The 26,054-nt window shown below is 36.5% G+C and overlaps 1 protein-coding gene across 3 annotated transcripts in view; it reads right to left on the reverse strand.

Annotated features, from left to right (window-relative positions):
* Positions 1-26,054, reverse strand: part of LOC131029889 (uncharacterized) — a 248,757-nt gene that overhangs the window by 103,513 nt on the left and 119,190 nt on the right. For all 3 annotated transcript variants that reach the window (XM_057960549.2, XM_057960547.2, XM_057960548.2), the window contains exons 5-6: positions 19,982-20,065; positions 19,773-19,859 (exon numbers count right to left, since the gene is read on the reverse strand). In XM_057960549.2, the coding sequence (XP_057816532.1) occupies positions 19,773-19,859; positions 19,982-20,065 (171 nt within the window). The remainder of the gene's footprint in view (positions 1-19,772; positions 19,860-19,981; positions 20,066-26,054) is intronic.

Raw genomic sequence — 26,054 nt, forward strand, 5'->3', positions numbered from 1 at the left:
GTACCCTTGCTGGGCTACTATGCTTGTGGGTCTTGACTATTCAAGTTGATTTTGTGTGTTCATGCCAGGGATGAGGTCCCCCTTTTGTGGACTCACTTGGGTCAGGCCAAGCTAAAAATCCCTCCTCACCAATCAAAAACAAATAAATTAGTTAGACTATTAGTATTTGGAGATCCTTTCCTAAGAGTTTGAGTAGTTAGTATGGGAAAATAAAGGCTTTATAAGCCATAGCAATGTAGTGTAAAAAATTAACATATTGAAATCCCGAATCAATTATATCATATTACATATTATTTTGTGTTTTTCTTTTTGTGCAATAATGGTGTAATCTGTATATGCAGTTTGCTCACCATTAAATATGTTATCAAAGCGGTTACTAGCCTTGGGAAGATGTAACAATTTTGTATTACACATTTGAGAATTTGAATGCAAGCAACAATGGGTAGTCACATTCTGTTGTAGAATACAGCAGAAGTTTATGAATTTGAATTAAAGGGAAGACAGTTTTAGAAATGTGTTCTATTGATCTCTTAGACCACTTGGTCCCATGAACGTCATTAAAGTTCATTCAATAAGGCATTTTATAGAATGAGCATTCAACACTAGAGCTCAACTTTTACCACGAGAATTGCAATTCTTTGGATTCACTATTGGTCACTAGCAAGTATAGAAAACAATGTCACATATAGATTTGTGGACAATATTGCTCATCTTGAACAAAAGTACACACCCAGTGGTGGATTAAAGTTTTTGGGTCTATCAACCACCTATGAATGTTGTGAGTTTTGAACAAAAGATTGTTCTTTATTTCAAAAATGATAAGAGTTTCCAACTTAACAATTTCTTTTTAAGAATTGCAAGGTGAGTTTGGAGTCCACAAAGAGCCAACAAATGCAAAGACATGTGGTGCCTCATTCTAATCCTTTCCTTTTTCAATATCAATACAATTTTATCAAGAATATATTTATATTTCTAGGGAGAGATAGATTTCAGTTCGAAAATCAAAACACAAAAATTCTATGTTTAATATTAATATTTCACACATACTCCTAACTCCTTGTTTAAAGTATGGTTGTGTAATAGTCTTGTTCGTATTGGAGTTGGTGATAAAATCAAGTTAATTTGTTCCCTTTTAAGCCAAATATTGAAATAACATGGATGCATGGAAGGTTTGATTATTAGGGATTTCGTAGGAAGTTTGACTTGCTTTGTAAGATGCCTATGGTTTAAAACTTATAGACATTCTTCTATGCATCCTAGAAACTACAAGACAGGCATAAGTATTATAAAGAAATTTTGGATAAATAAAGTGTTAACTAATATTGCATAAAGGTTCACAATTAGTTTCATTTTTTATGCATTATGCTATCAAATGTTTGTGCTCTCAAGGCCATCCATACTAGACCTAATGGGGCTTTCAAAGGCTCACATTTCACATTAGGTAGATAGTGTGTAACACAATCGAATTGGACATTGGAGGCATCAAAGATTGTAGGATTTTCATCATCTCATATAATACCCTACATGAAAAGCATCAATTTCAATTTGTACCTTCATAGAGTGAGGGGGGCCTTGACAATACCTGTGGATAGTGTTATCTTTGAAATAGGGTGGGTTTAGTCTATCTACATTTGTATAATTCCTTGTGTACAACAAAGGAAGGATTTGGTTCTCATAGCATTGGAGGAGATGTTAATGTTATTGTAGCTATGGTCGGATTCCTACAGGCCGACATAGATAACATAAAGGTTGAGATAATATAATTATATTATTATAATATTCTAATAATATAATTATTGATATTATTATATTGATGATAAAATTATTGTGATTGATAATATAATTATTATATTATTATGTGATAATTATATTATTATTGTGAGATGAAATAACTATATTATTATGTAATAATATAATTATTAAATTAATAGGGTCACATGTGAAGTGTGATGACCCTTGGTGAAAAGTCACCTCTCGCATATATAATGAGATATGTGATCTCATTCAATAAGATATAATAACAATGGAATACAATTGCAAATTGACATACCAGGATGCTCGGGCGAGACAATTGTGAATTGTCTATGGTTGGGAGGGCAAATCATTGCCTGTGGTTAAACAAGCATTTAAAAACAACATGGTATTAAAGCAGTAACGTTTCTTGTGCCTGCTCCTTGGTGATAAGATGGATTCAACCCGAGAGGAGAGACAATAAATGGGAGTCGTATCTCAGATCCATAGCTTCAATATTTGGACTGAATTGAGACTGGTGGCAATGGGAAGGCTAAATGAATTTATAGGCATCGCCATGACGCCGGTTACCCTGTCTTTTGCAGCAATAATAATCATCATTCTACTTTCCCAATGGAAGATGCAAGGAAGTTTTAAGGGAGCTCCAAGTTGGCCTATTGCTCCCAGGCCCTTGGAAAACTAAGATACTGACAACCAACCCTGTAAATATAGAGTACATAGTGAAAACGATATACCATAATTTCGGAAAAGGGGATAAATTTACGGAGATGTTTGGCAACCTTTTTGGTGATTCCGTTATTGTTCAAGATGGAGAGCCCTTCAAGCAAATGAATATAAGTTCATCACTTTGGCGTTCGCCTCTCTGGCCTTCCGTAACAAGACCGTCACGACCCTATCTGCAGCAGTGCACAAAAAAAACCAATACCCTTGCTCTCTCACGCTGTTGCCAACAATATTCCCCTCAATCTGCAGGATGTGTTCCAACACCTTGCTTTCGACTTGATACATGCATGGTCGGGTTTGGGATTGACCCCGCTTCACTCGATTTAGATTTAACCACGGTTCCATTCTTGGATGTGTTTGATGAGGCGGTAGAGGCACTACTGTTGAGAGCCATTCTACCTCGCTTTTGCTGGAAAATGATGAAGTTCTTGAGCCTCGGGGCCGAGGCTCGTCTTATGTCCGGCTAGGTGATCGTTTACGAGTTTGTGGATGACTTGCTCGCCCGCCTCTCCGCCGTCAGTTATGATCTCTATGATTCTCCATGCTTGGGCGCCTTTTGGACCTACATCCGACTTGAACGAGAAGGCAGACGAGATTATTCTCTTGACATGATCCCTTTGTCGATGGTTAGTCTCATTACGACAGACAACGATACGCTTTTTGTCGGGCTGACATTTTCCTTCTAGTTGGTGGCTCAGCACCCGGAAGTTGAAGCCAAGATTTTAGCAGAGCTCCATGTTATCATCCTCAAGAGAAGTATAAACAACGAGCGGAATTTTGAGTTCGAGGATGTGGAGCAAATAGATTATCTACACGCAACACTTTTGGAGAGCCTCCAAATGTATCCGCCCATCGTTGTGGAGGGCATGGAGGCAGCCCAAGATGATGTTTTATCGAACAGTACGTAGACGGAGAAGGGTGCCCAGGTGTTGTATTCGATTTACTCATGCGGCAAGCTGGAGAGCGTGTGGGGGGAGGACTACGTGGAATTCAGGCTAGAAAGATGATTGCAGAACAAGCGGTTTGTGAGGCAATCGGATTTCAAGTTTGCAATATTCAACACAGAGCCACGACAGTGCACTGGAAGGGAATTTACGTACTGGCACATGAAATTGGGGGCGGCCACTTCTATTCTCATTCCCTATCAGACAAAGATAGTCGATAAACATCCCGTGATTCCCAAGCTTACAATTATATTATCCATGAAAGATGGTCTACTTGTCACAATTCACCCGAGGGATAGAGATCGTGTATGATAGCCATCTCAAATCATCTTGCACCCCACCATGATATCCATCGTCTTAATGCATCTCCCTCTCATATATTCTTTAGTCTTATTGTGTTGACATGTAGTGATCTGTAATCAAACTTGAAGACAATAATGGAGGATAACCCTGTTTCTATGAGTCTTGGATCTAGCACTTTCAGTCGTATGTAGATCATACCAGATGATGAGAGTCTCTTGAAGCAAGGTATCTTCCATGATTGGAACCATGTGAGCAGGGTATGCTTCCGTGACAGAGGGAGCAGCTAGAGGATCTGCTTCAGTTGACTTCCGAGAATTGTGGTCATTTTTTGATCCAAAGGGAGTAGACCATGTCGAGATGGTTTCTTTAGCAATCAGGAAACTGTAGCAGTCAAAGAGCTATGATTCATGGGATGGAGTTCCATGTGTGTAGGCTGAAAGGCCCTTATGCTGACACCTAGGTCGGGACATCCCTGAATAGATGGATATTTGGTGAGCTTGGGACTCACCAAGTGTGATGCAGACTCCAACTTTGTATTTCATAATAGGTCAAAGCATATGGAGATCAAATATCACTATACTAGAGATATGGTACAAAGAAATGCTATTTAGTTGAGTTACGTCTAGACGGCAGACATTCTCACCAAGCCTCTCTCCAGAGTAAAGTTTGTATACTTTCGAGATAAGCTTGGTATGGTGAAGAATGAAGCCCTAGCTGAGATTGAATCTTAGCATCATTGATATATATTTATATTTTATTCTAATGCATTCTTCTCTTTGAGAGAGAAGTTTAAAGTGTAAACTCTTGTTAATGCATTTCTCCTTGAGAGAGACCTGAGGTGTAAGCCCTTATCTCCACCCTCTAATACGGTTCATGGTGGATGTCATGTGTGTGACGCCATGACAACACCACATGAGAGAGTTTGTGGTGATTTTCTTGTACTTGTGTGTTTACCCTCTGGATGAGCCATGGTGAATATCATTGTGAGGTGGCGATCTCACAATGATGAACACTTGTGCATCTTACCAACATTGTGAGGTGACAATCTCACAATAATGGTTGATATCTCATGAGGTGATATCTATGGATAAGCCATAATGGTGGATATTACGTGAGGAGATATCTATATGTAAGCCATAATGGTGGATATCACGTGAAGTGATATCTATGGATAAGCCATGATGGTTGATATCACAAGAGGTGATATATTTCCTTTCCACTCATGGGTGTAGCGATGATGGATCCACCCTCTGGGAGTAGCCATGGTGGATGTCACTATGTGACTTAGATATCAAGAAGTCACTTGCAATTCACATTTATATATAATTAATATAAGTCAACTTTTAATTCACCTTTTGACAACTTACATATTAATTATTTAATATTTTAATGAATTTTCGCACATCCACTTAAAGTTGCAAAAAAATACAAAAATAGCTCAAAGGTGAATTCTGAATGTACCAACATATACAGAAGCTCATTGAAGATCCAACTAAATAAATTTGATATTTTCCAAACTAGAGTATTCCTCCAAGAAGTTTCGAATGCAGTTGAAATGTCAAAACTGTACCTGAAAAGTACCATGAAACTAGCATTGATCTCCAAAATTCACTGCCACTATCGGAACTCTAATCCGAAAAGACAAGCACCCTCGAAGAAAGTTGGACTACCTGGAAGAAATTGGAAAGGACATAAAATAAGACATTACAACAATGCCCCCTCTCCAACTCCACTTTCCTTTCCCGCTTGTCATATTCTACCCTTTCATCAATTTCCATCTCCACATATCCTTCCTCCTAGACTATCTATTTGTCTACCATTATTATCTGGGTTGATCAATCCTTTTCTTTGCTTTTCAACCCGACATGTCCTTCCCCTAATTACACTCTAATTATCTTTATCAATTGCTTTTCTCCCATGTTTTCTTTTCCATCTATTTCCTTTTCATGACTCATTAATTATCACCATTTTGGTTTGTTATGAATTATTCCATTACCCTTTTTCTTTGATTATATTTGTAGCGTCCTAAATTGTACTCACCTACAATTTTGTCCTCATTTGGACTTCACTTTGGTGCTTCCGCTTCCAAGGACTGACTGAAGTGCTGATTCTGCTCACATTACCTATCAAACATGCTTTTTCACTATCTTTACAGACTCCTCCCAATCCTAGAGCCCTGATTTCCAAGACCATGGCACCCAAGGCCATGGTCCTCTCAAAAAGGGCCTAATTTGGGGCCTCATAACCGTCACATAATTTTAGCAAGGACCTAGATCCCGTGTCAGCTTGTGTCGGAAATTCAATTTGTTTTTCGACAAGCAAGTAAAAAAGGAGGTCTACCCCTCTCAATTTAACCTAAGAGACTTCAAGATCTCAATTACACTCTAGCAAATTCAAGTGAGCAAGCAATCAGTCTTTCATCAAGCATTGGAGCTGAAGTGAAGTCAAGTTTCAGACATTGAAGATGACATCCATAATCTATGTTGTAGGCAACATACATGAAACCCTAATTCCTTTGTGAAGGTCAAACAAAACTTCATTAAGGCACATCATTAGTGTTTCGATCATTTTCAGCCTTTCCCTCAAAAGGAAAATATTTTACCCAGTCTTTCATTACATTTATCAATTCAATTTCATGGTTAATTCCAAAACCAGGGTTTGACCTAAGGCAAACCCCTATCCCCAACAATTTTCCCTCTCTCTCTCTGTGCAGGAAACAGGTACGAAGCTATGCCCAGGAGGATCGACAGAGTTCACAGAGATAAATAGGTTCAACTTTCAATGGTAAAAAATTCGAAGGACCTCCCAAAAAATCAGGTCAAACTTCTGAGAGCATATTCCAAACAGCTTATTTTGCCCAAATCCAAGTCAATGGCTCCGTGCAACATCTGTAGCATATTGTTTCTATTAGAATACTTCAATTGCCCTAATTATCAAACAAACAATTCAATTCGACTTTAGAAAGAAAAAGGCCTTATCCAAAGAGCTTGGAATCTTCTCAAAATCTCAGTCTTTTGAGGCTAGATCTATTAGATTCCCTCTCCTTCCAAATCAAATGGTGAATTAGGTCATTTAGTGGTTTTATTATCTTAATTTAGCCCTAACCCTAATTTTCCACCCATTACAATATCACCTCAACTTTCTTATTTTTGCATTATTTTATATTTTCATCTTTATTGCTTTCTTATTTATTTTTCCTTTTCTAGCTATTCCTCATGACTTGAACTTTAGTTTTATTATTTTATACATATATTTTAATAACTTCTTTTAACATTTTTAATCACATTTTATAATAATATTATTTATTTCTAATAATCATAATCTTCATAAATGTTATACTAATTTTTTTGCTTTAAATTCTTTTAAATTCATATAGATAATTATTATTTATAAATCATATTTAATTTAATCTTGACAACAATTAGATTAATCTTTATAGCAATAAGAAGAAAACTTTTTTCTTTTTTTTTTATTTTGTATGTTGTGGCGTTAGGGCCCACACTCGATGAATGAAAAAAATGAAAATGAAGAGAACTTAAGACCCACAAAGAGAGAGCACAAAGAATAAAGATTACTAACTTAGAGGAGCAGATAAGGTTTAAAGAAACCAATAGGAGACTTGGAATAGAACTTCTGAGTAAGAGATCATAGAGTAGCACAAAGAGTCAAAGACTAAACATAACCAATAACACTCTATAAACAAAAACAAGCCATCAAACCCATTTTACTAAGCCCTTCCTTCTACTCCTAGTAAGAAGAGCATCCATGGTCCATTGAGTGCCTTCCTCAATGACATCCCTTCCTTCAATCTCGAGTTTCTCCACTGCATATTTTTGTCCTTCCCTGGAATGATATTAATGGTTTTGAGCTGCACCTTGTAGATTCAGTTCAAGAGCACATCTTGATAGGAACAACCACATCATCATGGTCAAGGGAATTGAGAGACTCTTCATCTAATTCATCCATGAAAGGAAAATTACCTTCATCATCTGAGTTATTGCCCTCATTTTTAAAAAGAAAATTAAAACCATAGATATCATTTCTGGTGGGGCAATGATGCAAGGGGTTTTTGTAGTATTCGAGCTATCCACAAGAGTCATAGGATCAAACCTTGTTTCCTTTTAAATTTCCAAGAACTTACCATGATCATGCCAAATGAAATCAGCATCTGGGGAGCCTAACTTCTTAGTCCACTTTTTGAGACTAATCGCCTTTAAACTCTATGATTTAATTGCAATGCATGCAACAATCATGTGGCATTGAAAGCATCTAAGTGGTAAGCCTTCATAATTAAATAATTGACTCTAGTTTCCAAAAGAGGAGTGGATTCTAACAAAGTGAGGCACACGTTTAGAAATATCAATCATGGAACAAACCCTTGTGAATTTGTTTGTTGGAGCCATTGACTTGAATGTTTTTTTACAAAATAGTACACCTAATCAACCATATTTCTAATGAATCTTCTTATTGTGTGACCAAGGGGAAACTCTACAACCAAATCCAAATTGGTATGAAGGTAATTTTAAGAGTTGTTGGATTCAAGGAAGGGGTCTACAGAGAAATGAAAAGGTCAAATTGTTTTGTAGAACCAAGGACCATTCTATTTCATAAAGTTGCAAACATTTGAGGATTTAAAGTGAAAAAGAAAGAAGCCAAAGTCCAAACTTTTTAGTTTTAGGAATAGCCAAATTGCTCCAAATTGACATAGTCCACCTTACAAAAAGCTCATATGGTATACATTTCCCCCAGAATCTAAGGATAAGGGACTTATTCCCAACATCCGTCGATGTTGCATTAACAAAAGCATATGAGATATGAAAATCAATGGGATCCTCTACCAACACCACTTCAAATCACCCAATGAAAATGCATTTTGCCAAACAAATAAGGAGAAAGTACAAGATCCAATCTGGTTCGAAGGGCCAGGGCATTATCATTGACCAAAGTCTACAACATCTTTTTGGGAGATGAATTAAGATCTATTGAAGTGATCTTCTCCCTACAAAATGCACTACATTCATGGAAAGGACCACAAAGATTTGTGAATCTGTTTTGGGTTTGAGCATCCCCAAGACGGGGTTTGTGGGTTCTTAGGAGAGAAAAGGAAGAGAATCCTTCTGCAATCTACCCACCAAAGAATCAAGACACTCAAAACCCAAACCTTACAACCTATTCAAACCCTATCTACTTCAGATCACCTATCATTTTTTCTCTTTTCACCATTTTTTTCTTTGCACCATTCACCTATTTCTACTCCTATCAAACTCCTACGACTACACCTTTGCACATGCTGAAAAAAAATAGTATTGGATTTAGTTATTAGAATTAACTAAAACTTTTATATTTTTTATATCAATAATATTTTATTTCAATAATATTTTATTTCAATTTGGGTTTTGATGATGATTAGTTTTGGGGGCTCCAAGAGAAGAGAGTTGAGTTTGGGCACAATGGTTTTATAGTTATGATTAGAGTGGCGCAACGTGAGCATGTTGGTTCTTTTTTGAGATTGACTTGGGACCCGAGGATTACATTGGTTTGCAATCCAGCTCAGTTTGGTGTTTTTAGTATTATGTCGGTATTATTTGACGACAAGCAATCTTTGGGAAGGGAGGACTGTAGTGTCCCCATTTTCAAGTTCTCTTGCATTGTTGTTAACACTGACCTTTTGGGTGTGTGTTAGCTTGATCAGAGTGGTAATTTGATGTTACTAGTGAGGTCATATGGTTTAGACAACTTATTTGACGCTTTTTGGTGTTATTCGTGATGTGTTCTCCAAGATTCTTAGAGGGAGCATCTATTTAGAGTAATTCACCCAATCAGGTCCAATTATCATCTTTCATCGTCTCCTATGTATTCAGTTTTCAATTCCGATGCATTTCAGCCATTTCCATTAATTGGGTGTAATATTGAGTTATATTTAATTAATTTTACTAAGGTTGCCATTTTAAATAAATTAATTTATCTAGCACCTCAGTATTAAAGCTCGTTGGAAAGAGAATGGAAAGTTTTAAATGATGGGATGTTGAGATGTGACTTTAATTGTCGGAAATGTTATAAAAATAAAATAAATCATATTGCGAAATTATAAGGCTTATTTAATTAATAAAGTGATTTTATAAAGGAGTTTCTGGAAATATTCTTGTTAAGACTTATAAAAGGGGTTTGAGAGCTCATATGGTACTATGCTGTTTATTCTATTTCTCTGATTGAAACCCTTGAGGTTTTGGAGTTCAAACTAGGTACATCTTAGCCTCTAGAGGATGAAAACCCTCTTGGGAAGATCAGTTTCGATGGTCAAAGATTCCTTCCTAACTGGTAATGTGGCAGAGTCGCTTAGAGTTTGCAATTGGATTCAAAGATTGAGGTTTGGAAATTTGGTAAAGTCTTCATTGAAGAAAAAATTTCTTGCAGTTTGAAATTTGCTAGTTGTTTGTGCTTGGACAACTGGAAGTTTCATTAACGAACAACTTATTGTTTGTGAAAAGTGTTTATCAAGTATTGCTGGTAATCTGCCCTAAGCATGAAGTTTTATCAATTCATTTGATGGCAAAATTCATACATTTCCCTATGATGGCGTGAGGTATCATTTCTCTTTGTTGGGAGTATGGTTTCTTTTCAATCTAGGCATGAGCATAACGCAGAATTGAGCTGCATTAATGGAGAGTTTGTATCTACTCTCAGCGTGAGATATCATGTTGCAGAGTTGGGTGATAAACAAAGAGATTGACAGAGACATTGAAAGAGACTTTAATTCCTGAATGTGAGGCAAGCAGAGTTGTGAAGGTTAAGGTGAGGGTCATGGCCAACGATATGGTCAAAATGCTAGTTGGATGAGGATGTCAACCTTTCTTCTAAGCCGTAGCTATTAATAATCATGTTGTGCATTCTACTTTGCTGCCATTTAAGCTTCCTTGTGGGGGTCAATCTGTCATTGAGACTAAGGCATGGGGTTAGTCTGAAATACATATTGAATGATAACTTATTTTCTGTTGCTGCTATTTGGCCCTGGACGAGAATTATGGTGAAGATTTTTATTGTTGTCTAGGTCTACTACTGCTGTTGTATATTTCTGAGCACTGTCATATTGATTTCAGATTGGAATCAGCATTCAGTTGACCTTGCTAAGAAGATACTATGGCAGATAATGCCTTCAAAAGATGTAATCCTTTGCTATTATCAGTCCTGCAATAATTACCAGGTCTGCAATCAGTTTGCTATGTGCTTCTGCTAAAGACTTTAAAGGCATATCAGTCTCAATATGGTATTGTATGTCAGTTTAAACTTAATATGAATGAGAGTTTATGGATTACATTTCCTGCAAATTATTTGTATCTCGTGCAAAGAGTTGGAAACATATTTCACCTTTATATGCAATAAACAAGAACCAAAGATTTGAAACAGAAGACAGTGAAAGCAAACCACTAATCAAACTCAGAAAATCAGTAAACGCAATAAGCAAGCAAACCATTTGACAAAATCACTCAGAAGGAAAAGTGAAAAATTTTGGGCAAAAATCAGTAGGGGATTTACATTTTGAATGATGTTTTCACATTCATTCATAATGTTTTTTTACAATACTTTTTGAGATACATTTATGGCTAAACTTGAAGACAACAATATGGACGGCTTGGCAATCAACCCAATAATTTAAAACACACCAAAGTACCTTGATTTAATTCATTCCTGGATGTTGCAGGTTGAATATAGGACATCTGAAGTTTGACAGTCAACAATAGCAGCAATAAAGATGCCCTTCTTTGATTGAAATTCAAACATCCAAACGAAGCAATTGAAGCAACAACCTTCTCCAACCTTCTCCACATAAGCTGATGTAATGTCCCCTCTCTAGGCTTCGGCAATTGGCGACCGTTGACCTGTCCCTCGGGTTCCCATAAGCTAATGTGGTCAGTTAGGGAACTCCATGCATCTGGGAGCCATTGCAGTTATGTTCCTTCGGCATTTTTATGGTTTGTTTTGAGCTCAGTTTTCAGTGTGTATCACAGTGGCATTTTTGGAAGTGTTTTCGGTCACCCGGTTTGAGCTCCACATTTCTTAGAGCCCATGTCTCCTCATCTTCACTAACAACCCAACGCCTTCAATCTCAAATCTGACACTCCATTGATGTTTCCACAATTTTAAATGGGGAGATTTTAGTTAAATGCTAAAAGTTATAATGTTTTATTATTAAGCCACTTTAACATTTAATTATTTAATAAAGTATTATGCCTTAGAATGTGCACCCAAGTAAGATGAAATGAAATATTTTAATAAATCAAAGTGCAAGTGTTTGTTGGGCCTAAGTTTTTGGGAGACAAGGGAATTAAATAAATTAATATTTTAATTTTATTCTCCCTCATGGTGTATTGGAGTTTTGGAAATAAAAGGTGTTTTTTGAGCTCATTCCATATATGTTGTTGGTTTTCTACAAGAACTCTTGGAAGATAAAACCCTTCCCAGAAAATGTCATCTACGAAGGTGAAAGACCCTTCCTGGGTGACCACTGATAATCTCACACAGAGGCTACGCTGGTATTCTGAATGTGGTGATTCGATTTGAGATTCTGGACTCATTTTCAAGGCAAAATGAAGATTGACATGATTTTCTAGAACACGTTGGAAATTTATGGTGATTGATTTGTGTAGTATTTTGTTTTTCGTTTGGTTTTGGGTTTTCAAGAGCTTAAACTGAGTTAGCCGCCCCTTTTTTCTCATGCTTGGTGTCCCTTTTCTGGAGATGGAGATTAGAGTTGGGCTTTAAACTTTTTGGGCATTGTGTAAGTCCCTACTTATGATCTAAGTGCACCTTTTGCAAGTGATTTAGGAATTTTTTATTGAGAATTTGAATTTTGGAGCTAATAACCCCTTATCAGCTGGCGCCAAGTTCAGGGAATGGACAACTTTGCATCATTGTTCAGTAAAGGGTTCCCTTTGTGTTAGTTATCATCCTTGAAGGAGGTGTCCAAGACTGCAATAGCAACTGGAAGGTGTTTGGTCAGTTGTGAAGTGTTGAAGACTGGTGGAAGAAAATTTGGCGCCTATCGCGCCTTGTAAGTAGCGCTTGGTTTTGGCATCACATGAGGGTTGGATGAAATGATTCAAGCTGATGTATGCATGTTTGTTTTGTCTATTGCATAATTGTAAGACGTCTTAAATGGCTGCAAACAAGTTTGGAGTTGCTGGTGCAATTTTTGGAGGGGTATTGAGCTGTTGGGAGTCAAAACACTTTGTTTGAAGAGGATAATCTGCCGCAACAGGGACTGTTGTAGAATATATCCTCTTACTTGCAGGTTTACAAAAGTTAATGACACTCATTAGACTGATCTGAGTATGATTTGAGGGGTCCCTTCAACTTTGATAGTGTTGTGGAACATATAGCTGCATTCTGGGCTTTGTATTGACAAAGAAAAGTTGGATTTTTTAAGTGTGGTGACAGAGGTCTGCATGTTCCGAGACTCTATGACAGGTCTGAGTGCTTATCCGAAGGGTTTTCTTGGTGCTGGAACCAACCTGGAGCGTGGTCACTGCTCATAGACCCTTGCTTTGGCTGTAGATAATCAAAAAAATGTTGCTGATAAATATACCTCTGAGAATATGAGATTGTATCAAGTTTGACAGCTCTGACAAACATATTATTTGAATTAATTTCAATGTTGTAATGTCTGGTTATTTATGTTGTCAAATCATGTTATGTTTTGAAATGTAAATGGCACTCTCCAAGACTTCAAAATCAATGCATCGGAAGAACTTTAAATGATTCCAAACTTAATTTCTAAGCAGCCAGCAAACCTTTGCATCAATCAATGTAATTCGTCTCTTCTTAGCAAACATTTTCAAAAAAAATCAGTGGTACTCACTACTCACTATGGCTGAGGTGTCAAAGGACTACTCAGACTGGCATACCAAACCATGTCCAAGCCAACCCAATGCCTCCAAATGCCTAAACAAGCCCAGGTCACTTGCTGCAGGAAATCTGAGCATTCAAGGAATGAACAGCTGGACATAGCAGACCTGAATTTGAACTCAGATTTATTTACACAGTCAACAGCAGCAGCATCGAGTCTTTATTGACTAACTCTTTCAAAACTCCTCCAGGCCCGGAACCCCAAAGACAAAGGTGAAGCCTTGTCAACAACAAAATTGAGCATAGCATGAGCTTTTGGTGGAACCAAAAAGGAGGGAGGAGCTTTAACATGAGTATCCAAGGTCTCCCTTAGATCTAGATAAGAGGTAGAAGATTCACCGACTGAGCTCCTCGAAATAATTAAGTGATGCTGATGTTTCACTCCAACCCACCAAATGGGTTTAAGCTAAGCCTTCAAGCCTTTTAAATTTTAGTTCCTAATTTTTTTAAATCCTTTTGGTTAAATTGAAGCGATATGACTACAAGTAAAACATCTTTTACATTTAAAATTGGTTTCCATTAATAATCTACAAATTACCTCAATATTCTATCACCAATTTGAAGATAATTTCTTTGGGAATTCCATTGTAAGATCCATCTCTTGTAATAACCCCTACCAATTTTTTCCACAAACTTGTGCATACTTCAGCTTAAACTCAGAAAGTCAAACAATTTGGAAATCATAAAATCAATCAATAAATCTGATTTGAAGTGTTTAGAACAACTGCAACTATCAATATTGATCAAAGGAATAATCATAAATGGTTGCCATACATGGAGATAGTCATTGACAATTTTACATACACTTGGCATTCAACAATTTTATTGCTAATAATAGATTATTATGCAAATACACAGCTGGAAGGTAAATTTTGCTAACCTTCAACCCATGAAGACTCTCCTATACATCAAAAAATTGATAAATGGGTCCCTTTTGGCCTCATACATGGTTGTATTCAATGTTGTCCCTATACATCAGACCTCTATATTTCTCCAACCTGCTATTGCACATTAAACTACCATAAATTCCAATGCCATCTCCTTACAGGTGTGCTCAGCCAATATGCAATATTAACAATCCTTTTAATGCAGCCTGTATGATACTAGAAAATGAATGGCTAGGGTTTGCAAACAAATAAATACTAGCTATCCTCCATTTTTTACTCTTGATCTCAATCTTTAATATTTGCAAGCAATGAAATGGAACAACCTGCTTAGTAGAACAAATCTTCTTACAAATTTATTCTTGCTTGCAAACTTCGAAAAATTTGTTACCTACAATTTCTTGAATACGTAAAAGTATGGCAATCTAGCTCAAATATCTTCGCAAATATTTTAATGTTCAGTAGAACTTCATGCAAACATCATAGGGCACAAATCGTTTAGCTCAATGGTGATCTTTAGATGAAATCATTCGATCAGTTAGGTGGATTTTTGTCCACGAAACTAATTGCTCAAAGGGTATTTGTCTTTTGGTTAAGGAATGAACCAAGTTCAACCTCTCCAAACTAGGATTTGTAAATGAAATCCAAGAATGAGGAAATGTCTACTCACAACCTACTTTTATAACCCTTTTAGATCTTTCTAGAACTTCTCATAAAGTGGCTTTATTTTATAATTTACCCTTTAGAACCCTTAAATCACTTAATGTCTCCTTTTTTAAATAATTGAATATAAGATGTCTTTTAATTTTACTTTTCAAAAGCTTAATATTTAATCATTTTATTACTTTGTTTATTTTATGTCCAAAGTTAAGAAAAATATTAAAAAGAATCAAATATGAATTTTGACCATGCTAAATTAGCCTTAAGTCCTCAAGATATCAAAACTTTATGAAAATTGGTGTTTTTATAAAATAGCAAACTTCTCCAAGAAGTGTGGAGTTCTGTCACAATGTCAAGACTCAAAACTGCATCAGGAAGGTATTTTTTGACTCATCTTGGTCTCTCGAATCCACTACCACAGTCAAAATTCCTTTCAAAAAAGTTGGTGCTCTCCAAGATGCTTGGAGCTTTCAAAGAATGTTGGTGTTAATGATAAAACGTCAGAAGTAATCCTTCTGACCGACTGAGACCAATTATGTGAATGGCCTATCTGCCTTACATATTTGGTAATTCGATCATTCAGATTTAACCAATCTTAGCCGATTTATATTAAGCAAATTAATGTTAATATTACTAATCAATAATAGAATCGATATTGATAAGCAAGTCATTGTTAGTCTAATCAATATATATTAACATATAAATTATTGGCTTGGTTAATTGATTGACATTAATTAACACATTATCTAAAGGCTTTAAGTCAGCCGATTGATTAGTTAGTGACTTGTGAGAAAGTCGCTATCCTCCGTGCCTCTATGTAGGGTGGTGACTCTTGGAAAGAGTCACCCCCTCAGCGATCATATAAGTGACAAACAGTCTGTTCGAACAAAGAGGTACGGATCACGTATAATGCACAGTGAATAACATCAGACCCATAGCACATCGAACATAAGGTTGAATATCAACAGCAATAAATTATCTAATATCAGATCGAATAAGATCAACAAGGAATATACAAATGTTTGACGTATAGCAGAGCACATCAGATCGATACAACTGACAAGGAGGATTCGAATGATTCACGGTGTACAATCTCAGGTTGGATATCGACAGTCAGCATACACGGGACAGTTAGTATTCACGGTGAATAATATCTGGTTAATAACATATCAGATAAATGAATAGAATTATATCTTGTGAGCTCAGGGTGACGATAGGAGTCTATTGTCTATGGTTGGGAAGGCAACAGTGATGGTTTGCCTGTGGTTAATCGAGCACTACCATTTAACAGTTGGTATGGACAGAAAAAAAGGAAATTACATCTCCAAATATAGCCAAGCAAAGGGGGAACAAGTTTTGTTATTTGTTTCTGCTGCAACACCTACAAACTTTCTAAAGGTATTTGCAATAGCTTTCAATCCCAAAGGCCATCAAAATCGCAATGACATATATGACAATCTCACCGATATATGTGTAGTAAAAAAAGAGTCCATATGAGGGTCAAAAGAGGGGGACCAATGTTTAATACATAGTAGATTGCCTCCCATCTCCCATGGACCTGATTGTAGAATAAACCCTATCCTTAACTAATTTAAACTCAAGGACGAAATAACCACTTGCACAAGGATAAATATAAATCTCTCTCTAGGAAATTCTTATAAAACAATGATATGGCCATAAATTGGAGAACTTAGAAATAAGAGTATGATCCAACAAAAATTCATCCCTCTCATCTACTTTTGAGTCCATTATAACTTCTATAATTCATGTAACTTGCTAAAAATCAATAGTTGAGCCCATTTCAATATCTTGGAAATTCCTCTCTAAGTTTCACATTATGGCCTGTAGAGGGGTTATGAATATGATCCACGATGGAGCAGACCCTAGCAACCAAATCATAGCCACGACAGTTAACACACATCTCTCATTCCCTTTATTATTAGAGTCATTTGTCCGCATGGTAGAGGGAACACCATGGAGAGGATCGAGTGCAGAATCCATTTTCCTCCAAACTACAAACACTACCTTGAGACCAAGGAACTTGAAGAAAAATGTATGGGATAAGGGAAAGACACACGAGGTGTGTCCTCACTTAAGCTAGGGCAAATATCCTCCATAGCCCTACTATCCAAAACAGATAGGTTTTAGAATATTTGTAATATAATAACTTTGAGATTTAGGGCACTTATTATAAGGTAATATTATTTATATATGACATTTATAACTCATTTTAACGTATTTGTAATATTTTAATATGTTTTCTTTTATCAGTAAATAGGTTTTTTATTAATATATAGAGAGTTCATACATATTCAGATGTGTCTTGAATGCGGCTACAACCCACAGCTAAAACATTGATTAACCAAACCAAAACATAAGCATTCATCCATGCCAAGCAACTACATACTTTAATTATCTATATGGAAATATATAAGTTTGAATTTATCAGTTTGACTGAGAAACGAACCGCCATATGACTCCAACTTGGACCCATGCTTATAGACAAAATTAATTAAAAGTTTACTGATTCGATCTTAAACAAAAAAGATCTATTGCAAAACTAAATACTTAATACCACTTTAGGGTTTCTTCTCAACAAGCTGCAGCAAACTAGTCCAGTAATCCTCCTTGAATTTTGGTTGCCTCTTCGTTTTCTTCGCTTCATTAGGGCCCCACCTCTACAACACCCTCTCTTTGTCCCAGAGGTAGTCTTTGATGTGATCCCAACCCACTTGGGCCTCTGCACAACATTCTTCCTTGTCACCATTTGCACTCCATAAAAGAAATGGACGCAAAGGCGGAGTGAATTCAGCAACATGAAACCACTCACCACCCTTCGTTACAAATCCTTCACCCAACCGCGCCATGGCCATGAAAGCCTCCATTTCATACTTCCATTCATCCCTCACACACTCCCGCATAACCCACTAGATGTTTTCCTTTGAACCAAGCTCCAAACACCATGCGAAGAAGATTGAAGCGATATCGACATTTGTGCAATACCTAAATTCCAACTTCATGAATTCCTCGCTCAACATTACATCACCATCTGCAGGAACATCGGGTCTTCAATTTTGAAGACATTTCTTAGTCTCTCCTCCGAAATGGTGCCCAAAAAAGCAAGTTGTTGCTTACATGTTAACAGCATAAAATTTGCCTCCATTTTCTAGTGTCTGCAACTCTCACCGCCTCTCCCCAATGCTCGGCTTCAAAACTTAATGAGAAAGGAATGAGTCAGCATCCGCCAACTCAAAACACTACTCGCACATTCCCCATCGTGCAAAGAGAACTTAATGCACGATAAATGCTTCTCAAGCAACAAGGTACGGAGGCATAAACTCCTTGATGTGAATGTCACAAAGATCTTCCCAGATCTTGTCAGGCTGGCCAACTTTAAATGTGATCGCCCAATTGGATAGGGTGTTCGCTTTCTCACTACACTCCAGCCTTATATGAGTGATTTTAAACTCATTGAAATTTAATAATTCTTTTCTCATAAATTTAATATATTCATTCAAACACCATGCCAAAGCTTCACCTTTTATGATTGTATTAATAATTATCAAGGAGTCACCTTCTAAATGTAATTTCGGAACTGACATTCGGCTTCCCATTCTAACTGCCAAAGAGGCCACTACTGCATCATTATGCATACCATCCAGCGATTTTTTAGCACCAAAGGCAATGATATTTCCATTGCAATCTCGAGCCACAAATCCTACACCCATTGGACCAAGGTTACCTTTCAAGGCACCGTCGAAATTGACCTTAATCCAACCATCTTCTAGCTTTTGCCGGGTTACATTCTTTTGTGAAGGGTCAACTAGATCAACCCAAGAAGGCCCATTAACAAGCCTCTAATATCTTAATATTTGTTTCTAACTTAATAATATAATAAATTATGATATGTCTTAATTTATTATCTTTCTTATAATCCTTGTTATAGTAATTTATGTATAAAGTTAATAATAATTTGAATATACTTAACCATTGTAATATAATTGTTATAATAATGATTTTTATAACAATTATAATTTTTCTATTAATTATTCTTTCTTTTATCATATATCTATTATTTATTATTATAATTCTTTAATGCATCTATTAATTCTCCTACTATAATATGTCTTTATATCTTGCTCTCATCTTTTCCTTTTCTTCAAGTTTTCCTCTTCACTGTCTTTTTTCATTTCTCTTTCTTCTCTTTTTAAAAGGACTTAGTTTTGTAATGTTTTACATATTAATTTTCTTTCCTCTTCTTCATAAGGATCACAGAGTATCATCCGAAATGTTAATACGAAAATTTGTATACAATTTTCTACTAGAAACACTCTAACTCAATTTAACCAACTCTGAAAATATTGTAACTAATTTTATTAAATAATCACCATTTTTATTGATTTTTTAGTATTATCTTTTTTGCTGGGACATATATGCATGTTATTGTGACTAAAGTTAGATCTAGTTTAAATTTGAAATATGAAGCAGAATACATGAAAGAACAATGAACTATGTAGCCATTCAAGAACAAACAGAATCCAGCTTTATGAAGGATATAAACAAATCAAAATTGAAAAAATTAAAAAAAAATCTTCAGACTTACAACTGGATGTGAATATATTACTGCAAGGGCACGTGCTTTTGAGCGGGAATCACCTTCAACTGCTGGTAAGGGAAGTGTATCATTTTCCTGAAACAACATATTCAAAGATTAACAAATATAGAATGCTTATAATAAGAAAAATTAATTGTTAAAAATGTTCAGCAAAGTTCAAAATGTTCTTGCCATTTATCCATTAAGACAAAACACACCTTACAAGAAACTATCTTTCGGAGAATTGCATTAACCATGTTACCAGCACCAGCTCTCAGTGCTGCTTTTGCAAGTGTCACATTCTGTAACATCACAAGCAAAGGACCCGAATAAGAACATAGGCATATAAAAACTGATTGAAGAAAACACATAATTTAACATACTGTTCTCAAGAAAGAGCTGATATTGGTTAATACCACAAAAAAAAAATACAACTAACATATCGAGAAGTGCTACTATTCCCAAAACATCATTGTCAAGTAGGTACCTACATTACCTATCATAGCTAAATTGTGTAGGTATTGAATGCAAATAATAATAGAATTCAAAAACCAACACATTATACATGAACATATAAATTATAAAAATACAATAAATTCAATTATATCAACAAGACATAAATAGTCTCCAATCAGGACTGAATCACAGAGTATGATGTAGAAATGGAGATGGGTAGAGATAATCAATCCTCTGTTGAAAACTTCAAAAGTTTGGGAGGATGGGAGTGTTCTGCTCTGCGCATCACGCCCTGTCCTAGGGACCCCTTCCGTTAGCTTGGTCTGCTTCGTGTGAGAGAGGGAAGAAGAGGCTCTGTGTTTCGAATCCAAAGTGAATTGTGACATATGCCCGTCATAATGCCGAGGGTGATGAATTTTAAAATCAAACCGAAAGTGACAAGTTCGAGCTCTTTGTCTTAAATCGTTGCTTACTTTTTCAAGTGCGATGAAAATACCAAATTTGCCCCGTAAGGATGTTTGGTGCCGAAAGCAGAAGTAAAGTTTATTGCGCCTTCATAAACCCAGAAGATCCCGAAGCTTATCCTTGAAGGGTGTAGTGAAGTGAATAAAATGTGGGGCCCAAGTAAGATGAACTAAGCTCAGGTTTGGTTTTTCTTGCTCCTTCCTATCCGCCCCGAGAAAATCCCGAAGGTAAAATAGAGCCAATGCAAGCATCTTAGGGCAACAAAACTATAGGTTGAGGTGTTTTGGTTGTATCGCATTTCTCAAAGCCCTCCAAATCGCCGAAAAACTCCCGAATTTGGTATTCATGAGTTGCGTGTTTTGTATGCCCTCCTGTGCCTCTATAAAAACCCGACTCAAGCTTGGCGAATAACAAAAACAGATCAAATTCGAGCATTTCTTAATCAATGCAAACGAAGCCATGTTTTAAAGCAACCCATTCTATTATTTCGCCTTTGAAGTCACCGAAATATCCCTGAAAAAGTGCTAAGACAAATATAAAGTTCGAAACTAGTAAAAAATAAGGGAAAAGTTTGGGCATGAGATGGAATCATTTTTTTTTATCTGGAGGTCAGAGAGCTATCGCCTTAATACCCTCGAGAAATATACCGATTGGGCTCCCTTTGTTTTAGTGAATAATGTTTGACATCGGGTCTTCCAAACCTGATAAAATACCAAAAAAAGTGGTTTTTAATATTAAAAAAGGGGGTTTGCAAATTTTTAAACCAAGCTAAGGATCGGTGATTTTCACCGATAAGTATACCAAGTGGGCCCATGTTGAATGACCGAAGAACAAAACAAGGAAATATATTAGAGTGCCAAAATAAAGTCAAGGCAAAAGAAATTCGGGTGCTCTAAAATTAAACTAATGCCCTTTTCACATTTTCCTAGTATACCTTCAATCGCCAAACTCTCTCCTTCATGAGGCGAAATGTGAAATTTAAAAATAAGGGAACTAGGTAAATTTGTGTGCAACAAAACAAAGCGTTTTTTTTTGGCACTTTACCTTCAATCGCCGAAGTTTTCACTAAAAAGGAAAACATTAAGTGAAATCATAAAGGGAACTTTTTGGCACTTCTATTCTAAATTGCCTAACTTTTCCCTTTAAAGTGGCACAATCTTAAGTCAAAAGTGAAATGAAGTAAAGGAGGTTCGAATTGTTTTAAAAGTAAACATCTTTCATTTTCCCTCTTATTCGCTGAAACGAAGCCCAAAGTTGCCTTGAAAACATTTAATATTCATTAAAATTGCTTAAACTTTTTGAGGTGATTGATTTAGGTTGAACTTGCTTTTGTAGATCAACGCCACTGGAAAGAGCCGAGGGGAAACTTAAAAATCAGATTGAAGAATGCCAGGGTTGGAGGATGAAGATTCAGCAAGCTCGCTCAAAATGATGATCACAGAGCATTGAAGATTGTGCTATAAAATCGGCACCAAAGTGATGATGTTCCAAATCTCTGAAATGCATCAATAAAACCACTCAAAGTGCTACACGAAATATGCAAATTCAGAAACGCACAACAAGAAATTCCAGAAAATCAGTTTGTAAAAATTGAATTGCATTATTATAAATAGCTACCTATGGGCCCCGTTTAATGCATTTAAAACAAGCGGGTACACAGATCAATTATTCCCAGCTACTTGACCTACAAAATTGATGTAAAACAGTTGCGAGTAGCTGAGAAAGTGGTTGAAGGAGGCAGTTGGGAAATTATAAGAATTACTAGGCATGGGTTAAAGCAGCCAGGCTTCAAGAAGGCAGATTGTAGCCATTGGATGCAGTCAATCCTAGCCCTTGATCTGAAATGTAAAATCTATAAAAGGCAGGGCCTCTCTTTTGTAAAGGGTTAGAGTTTTTCGACAGTTAGAGGTTAGAAAGTTAGAATTTTTAAACAGCTAGAAAGTTAGATAGTTATATTTTAGTAGTTCACGGATTAGGAGTAGAATAGAACTACTGGAAGAAATTGTTGTAATGGCAGTTGAAATCAATATATGAACGTTGAAATATGGTGTTTGTTATTTTTGTTTTCTTCTATTTGCATGGTTTCCCTTCAGCTGGTTAGAATTAGAGTTCAATGATTTTAATGGTGAAGTGTGCAGGTATCTAATTTGATTTCAAGTTCATACCATTGGGGGCCTACTGATTGTAGGTCAACGTGTATGGTTAGTCAGAACCTTACTATTGTGCTTAGTTCAATTGTAGGTATTTGTCTCAGGCTGCGCCAAAATTGGGTGCCTGAATGAATGCCCATAGTCTGAAAATCAATTCATCCCTTTGGAGCTTGCACTGTTCTTGTTGAGTTGTGAGGATGTCTTTGGCCAAACAAGGATTAGTTGTGTGGAATCTATCTACCTGCAGCACCAGCCATTGCTATCATTGTCCTTAGGCCCTCTAAACCCTATCCCTTTTGTTATTTATTTTCTCATTTTGAGAACCAGCTTCGTCAGATGAAGGCCAGCTTGTTGTTAACATATACCCCCTTATGTTTACCAACAAAACATATCAAACCGCTGAGTTATCCTAAGCCGTCAAGACCTGACAGTTGGAACCTTGAGGTTGTCCCCTTTGATCATTCCGAATAGCACTAGGGATTTCCTTATTCAAAGGAGGATAGGATACTTAGCATTCTATTATGTATTGACCGAAAAGAGTAGAAGTACGACATTTGCCATCAATAGGGAGTTAGTGCGACAATCAACTGCAATGGTCTTTACAACAACTACCATAAAACTCACTTTATCATAATATAAGTACAAATCATAATAGAAGAGTGATGTGCAATGTCCCCACTTTCAAGCCCTTGCAGAGTGGCTGGTACTATCTTTCAAGGTCTGTGTCAACCGATTTAGAGGGGGTTTTTGATGTCACCAATGAGCTTAGAGGATGTATTGGAGTTGAACAACATTTTCTGGAGTGATTTTGGACAACTCGTCAGAGACTTACTTTTTTTAGTTACTACTTTAGTTAAGTTTCAATTTCGACACTCTTTGGTCAGTTGAGAGTCTAGGTTAACTTACTATTTTCAGCAGTTACTATTTCTAGTAACCGCTATTTCTAGCAGCTGGTCATAGTTCGGTCTCCCCTTAGCTTCAACATGCATTACTTCAATTTTGGGATTTGTAGAGTCGGTGATTGTTTAAATTGAAGATATACTGGCGACTAATGATATTTGGAGTTACTATTTTAAGTAGCGTTGAATGCTAAAGTTAAATTAAATACTCAACTAACATTACTTCATATAATATAAAGTTTAAATATTGGTGTCGTGGGAGTTATAAGGTATTAATTTAAAATATTAATGAAGTGATTATCTTTTGGGTGCCAAGGGAGTCATAAGGTGAAATTATTAATTTAAAATGTGCAAACCCTAATTAGGGCATCAGGATAAAAGCATTATAAAAAGGCACTTGGGAGCTCATTTGACATATACTTGCTCATTTATTTTCTCTTTGAGAAGCTTGAGAGCTTTCACTTTCATTTACAAGAAATCTGAGGACGAAAACCATTGGAGTTTCTCTATGGCTTTGGACGAAAACCCAAATCCATTTTTGGTGTGGATTCATCCAAAATTGATTATTCCACTTCATCATCAAACTGTTGGAGTTTTCACTAGAAATCTCTCTAGAGGATTTGACAAACAAAATTTGTGAAGTCTCTTTGAGACAAATTTCAGGGATTATATTTGGGCTTCATTGGGTTCAGTGATTAATTTTGATCAGGATTAAAAAGATTAATAGAGGGCAGATTGGAAGAATTCTTTGGCAGATTGGAGAAATTAAATACTCCCTCTTGGTGGTCGTACCATTCTTGCTTGGAGACACATCATTGCAGGTGATCAGCGTGAGGTTTTGGATTGCACTTTCAGATCAGACTTGTGGATTGATGTTTGCAGCTAATCGAAATACATTTCCAGATCTTGCAGTCATTTATTGTTAATCTATTCTACCTGGTTGAGGCATTGGACCTAGGCTATGTTGAATTTATTTCAATTAATGCAAATGGAGTTCATGGGTCTATTGCAGTTAATTGTTAAGTTGCATTAGAATTTGTTTCTTTCATTTCCCTACATTTGGTTTTCATTACTGTTAATTATAGTCTCAGTCATAACACTCAGGAAAATAAATCTGTCTCCTTATTTTATCAACGCACAGAAACTAAGTCTGTTATTTGCGATTTAATTGTGATTAAATTTAGTTAGTATTAACTAACAAATTTGCTATGCTATGTATCGTTGAGTTTATGTAAGGAAGTAATCGCCGGTGTAGAAGGATCGTGGCTCCACACAGGGGTCACAACCCTATGTGGAACCACGAGGAAGTAATCGCCGGTGTAGAAGGATCGTGGCTCCACACAGAGGGTCACGATCCTATGTGGAACCACACACAGGGGTTACGACCCTATGTGGAACCACGAGGAAGTAATCGCCGGTGTAGAAGGATCGTGGCTCCACACAGGGGGTCACGATCCTATGTGGAACCACACACAGGGGTCACGACCCTATGTGGAACCACAAGGAAGTAATCGCCGGTGTAGAAGGATCGTGGCTCCACACAGGGGTCACGACCCTATGTGGAACCACATAGGATCGTGACCCCCTATGGAGGCACGATCCAATGGAAACAAAAGATATATATGCGCTATGCGCTACCCTCTCTATTTATAAGACATTCGATAGAAGAAAACAATATAGTGATCGGTAATAAATATAATCGTTTGTTTTTCATCTGCAGAGGCAAATCGATAAGACTAATAAAATCGGTTTTACATTCCTTATATCCAACGCTAAAACTTCTAAACTACTTGTCTCAGAATTCTGATTGCTCAGAAAGTAATAACAGTCTATTTAAATTTACAATTACATGCAAAAATCACAAAAAAAAAAATCAGAAATTAAAAAAACCAAAAAAAACAACACAAGTTAGATTGGAGTAGGACATTTCCGTGGTATCAGAGCTTAAGAACCTGCCATCCCATGGAGTTTTGTGAGTGGCATAACAGACATTGCAAAGATGAACACTTCTGGTAAGGCAATTTCTAAGCTGATAAAAGGACTCTTCATAGCTGATAAAAGGACTCTCCAAACTTATGAAGGACCCAGACATCAAGGGGTACTGCAAGACAATGATAAAATCCAAACATGAGGGAGAGACTGAAAATAAAATGTTAGAACCAAAGACAAATGAAAAAGGGACTTCTAGAGAAAAAATTTAGAAAGGCAACAACGATGAGTTAAGGAAACAACAACTCTGTTTTTCTTGCACGGGGCCTTGGGAGCCTAATCATTTGTGCACTGCTAAAGTTAAAAGAGGGAAGCATGAAGACTATATGTCT

Source organism: Cryptomeria japonica, chromosome 3 (genome assembly GCF_030272615.1).
Source record: "Cryptomeria japonica chromosome 3, Sugi_1.0, whole genome shotgun sequence".
NCBI lineage: Eukaryota > Viridiplantae > Streptophyta > Pinopsida > Cupressales > Cupressaceae > Cryptomeria > Cryptomeria japonica.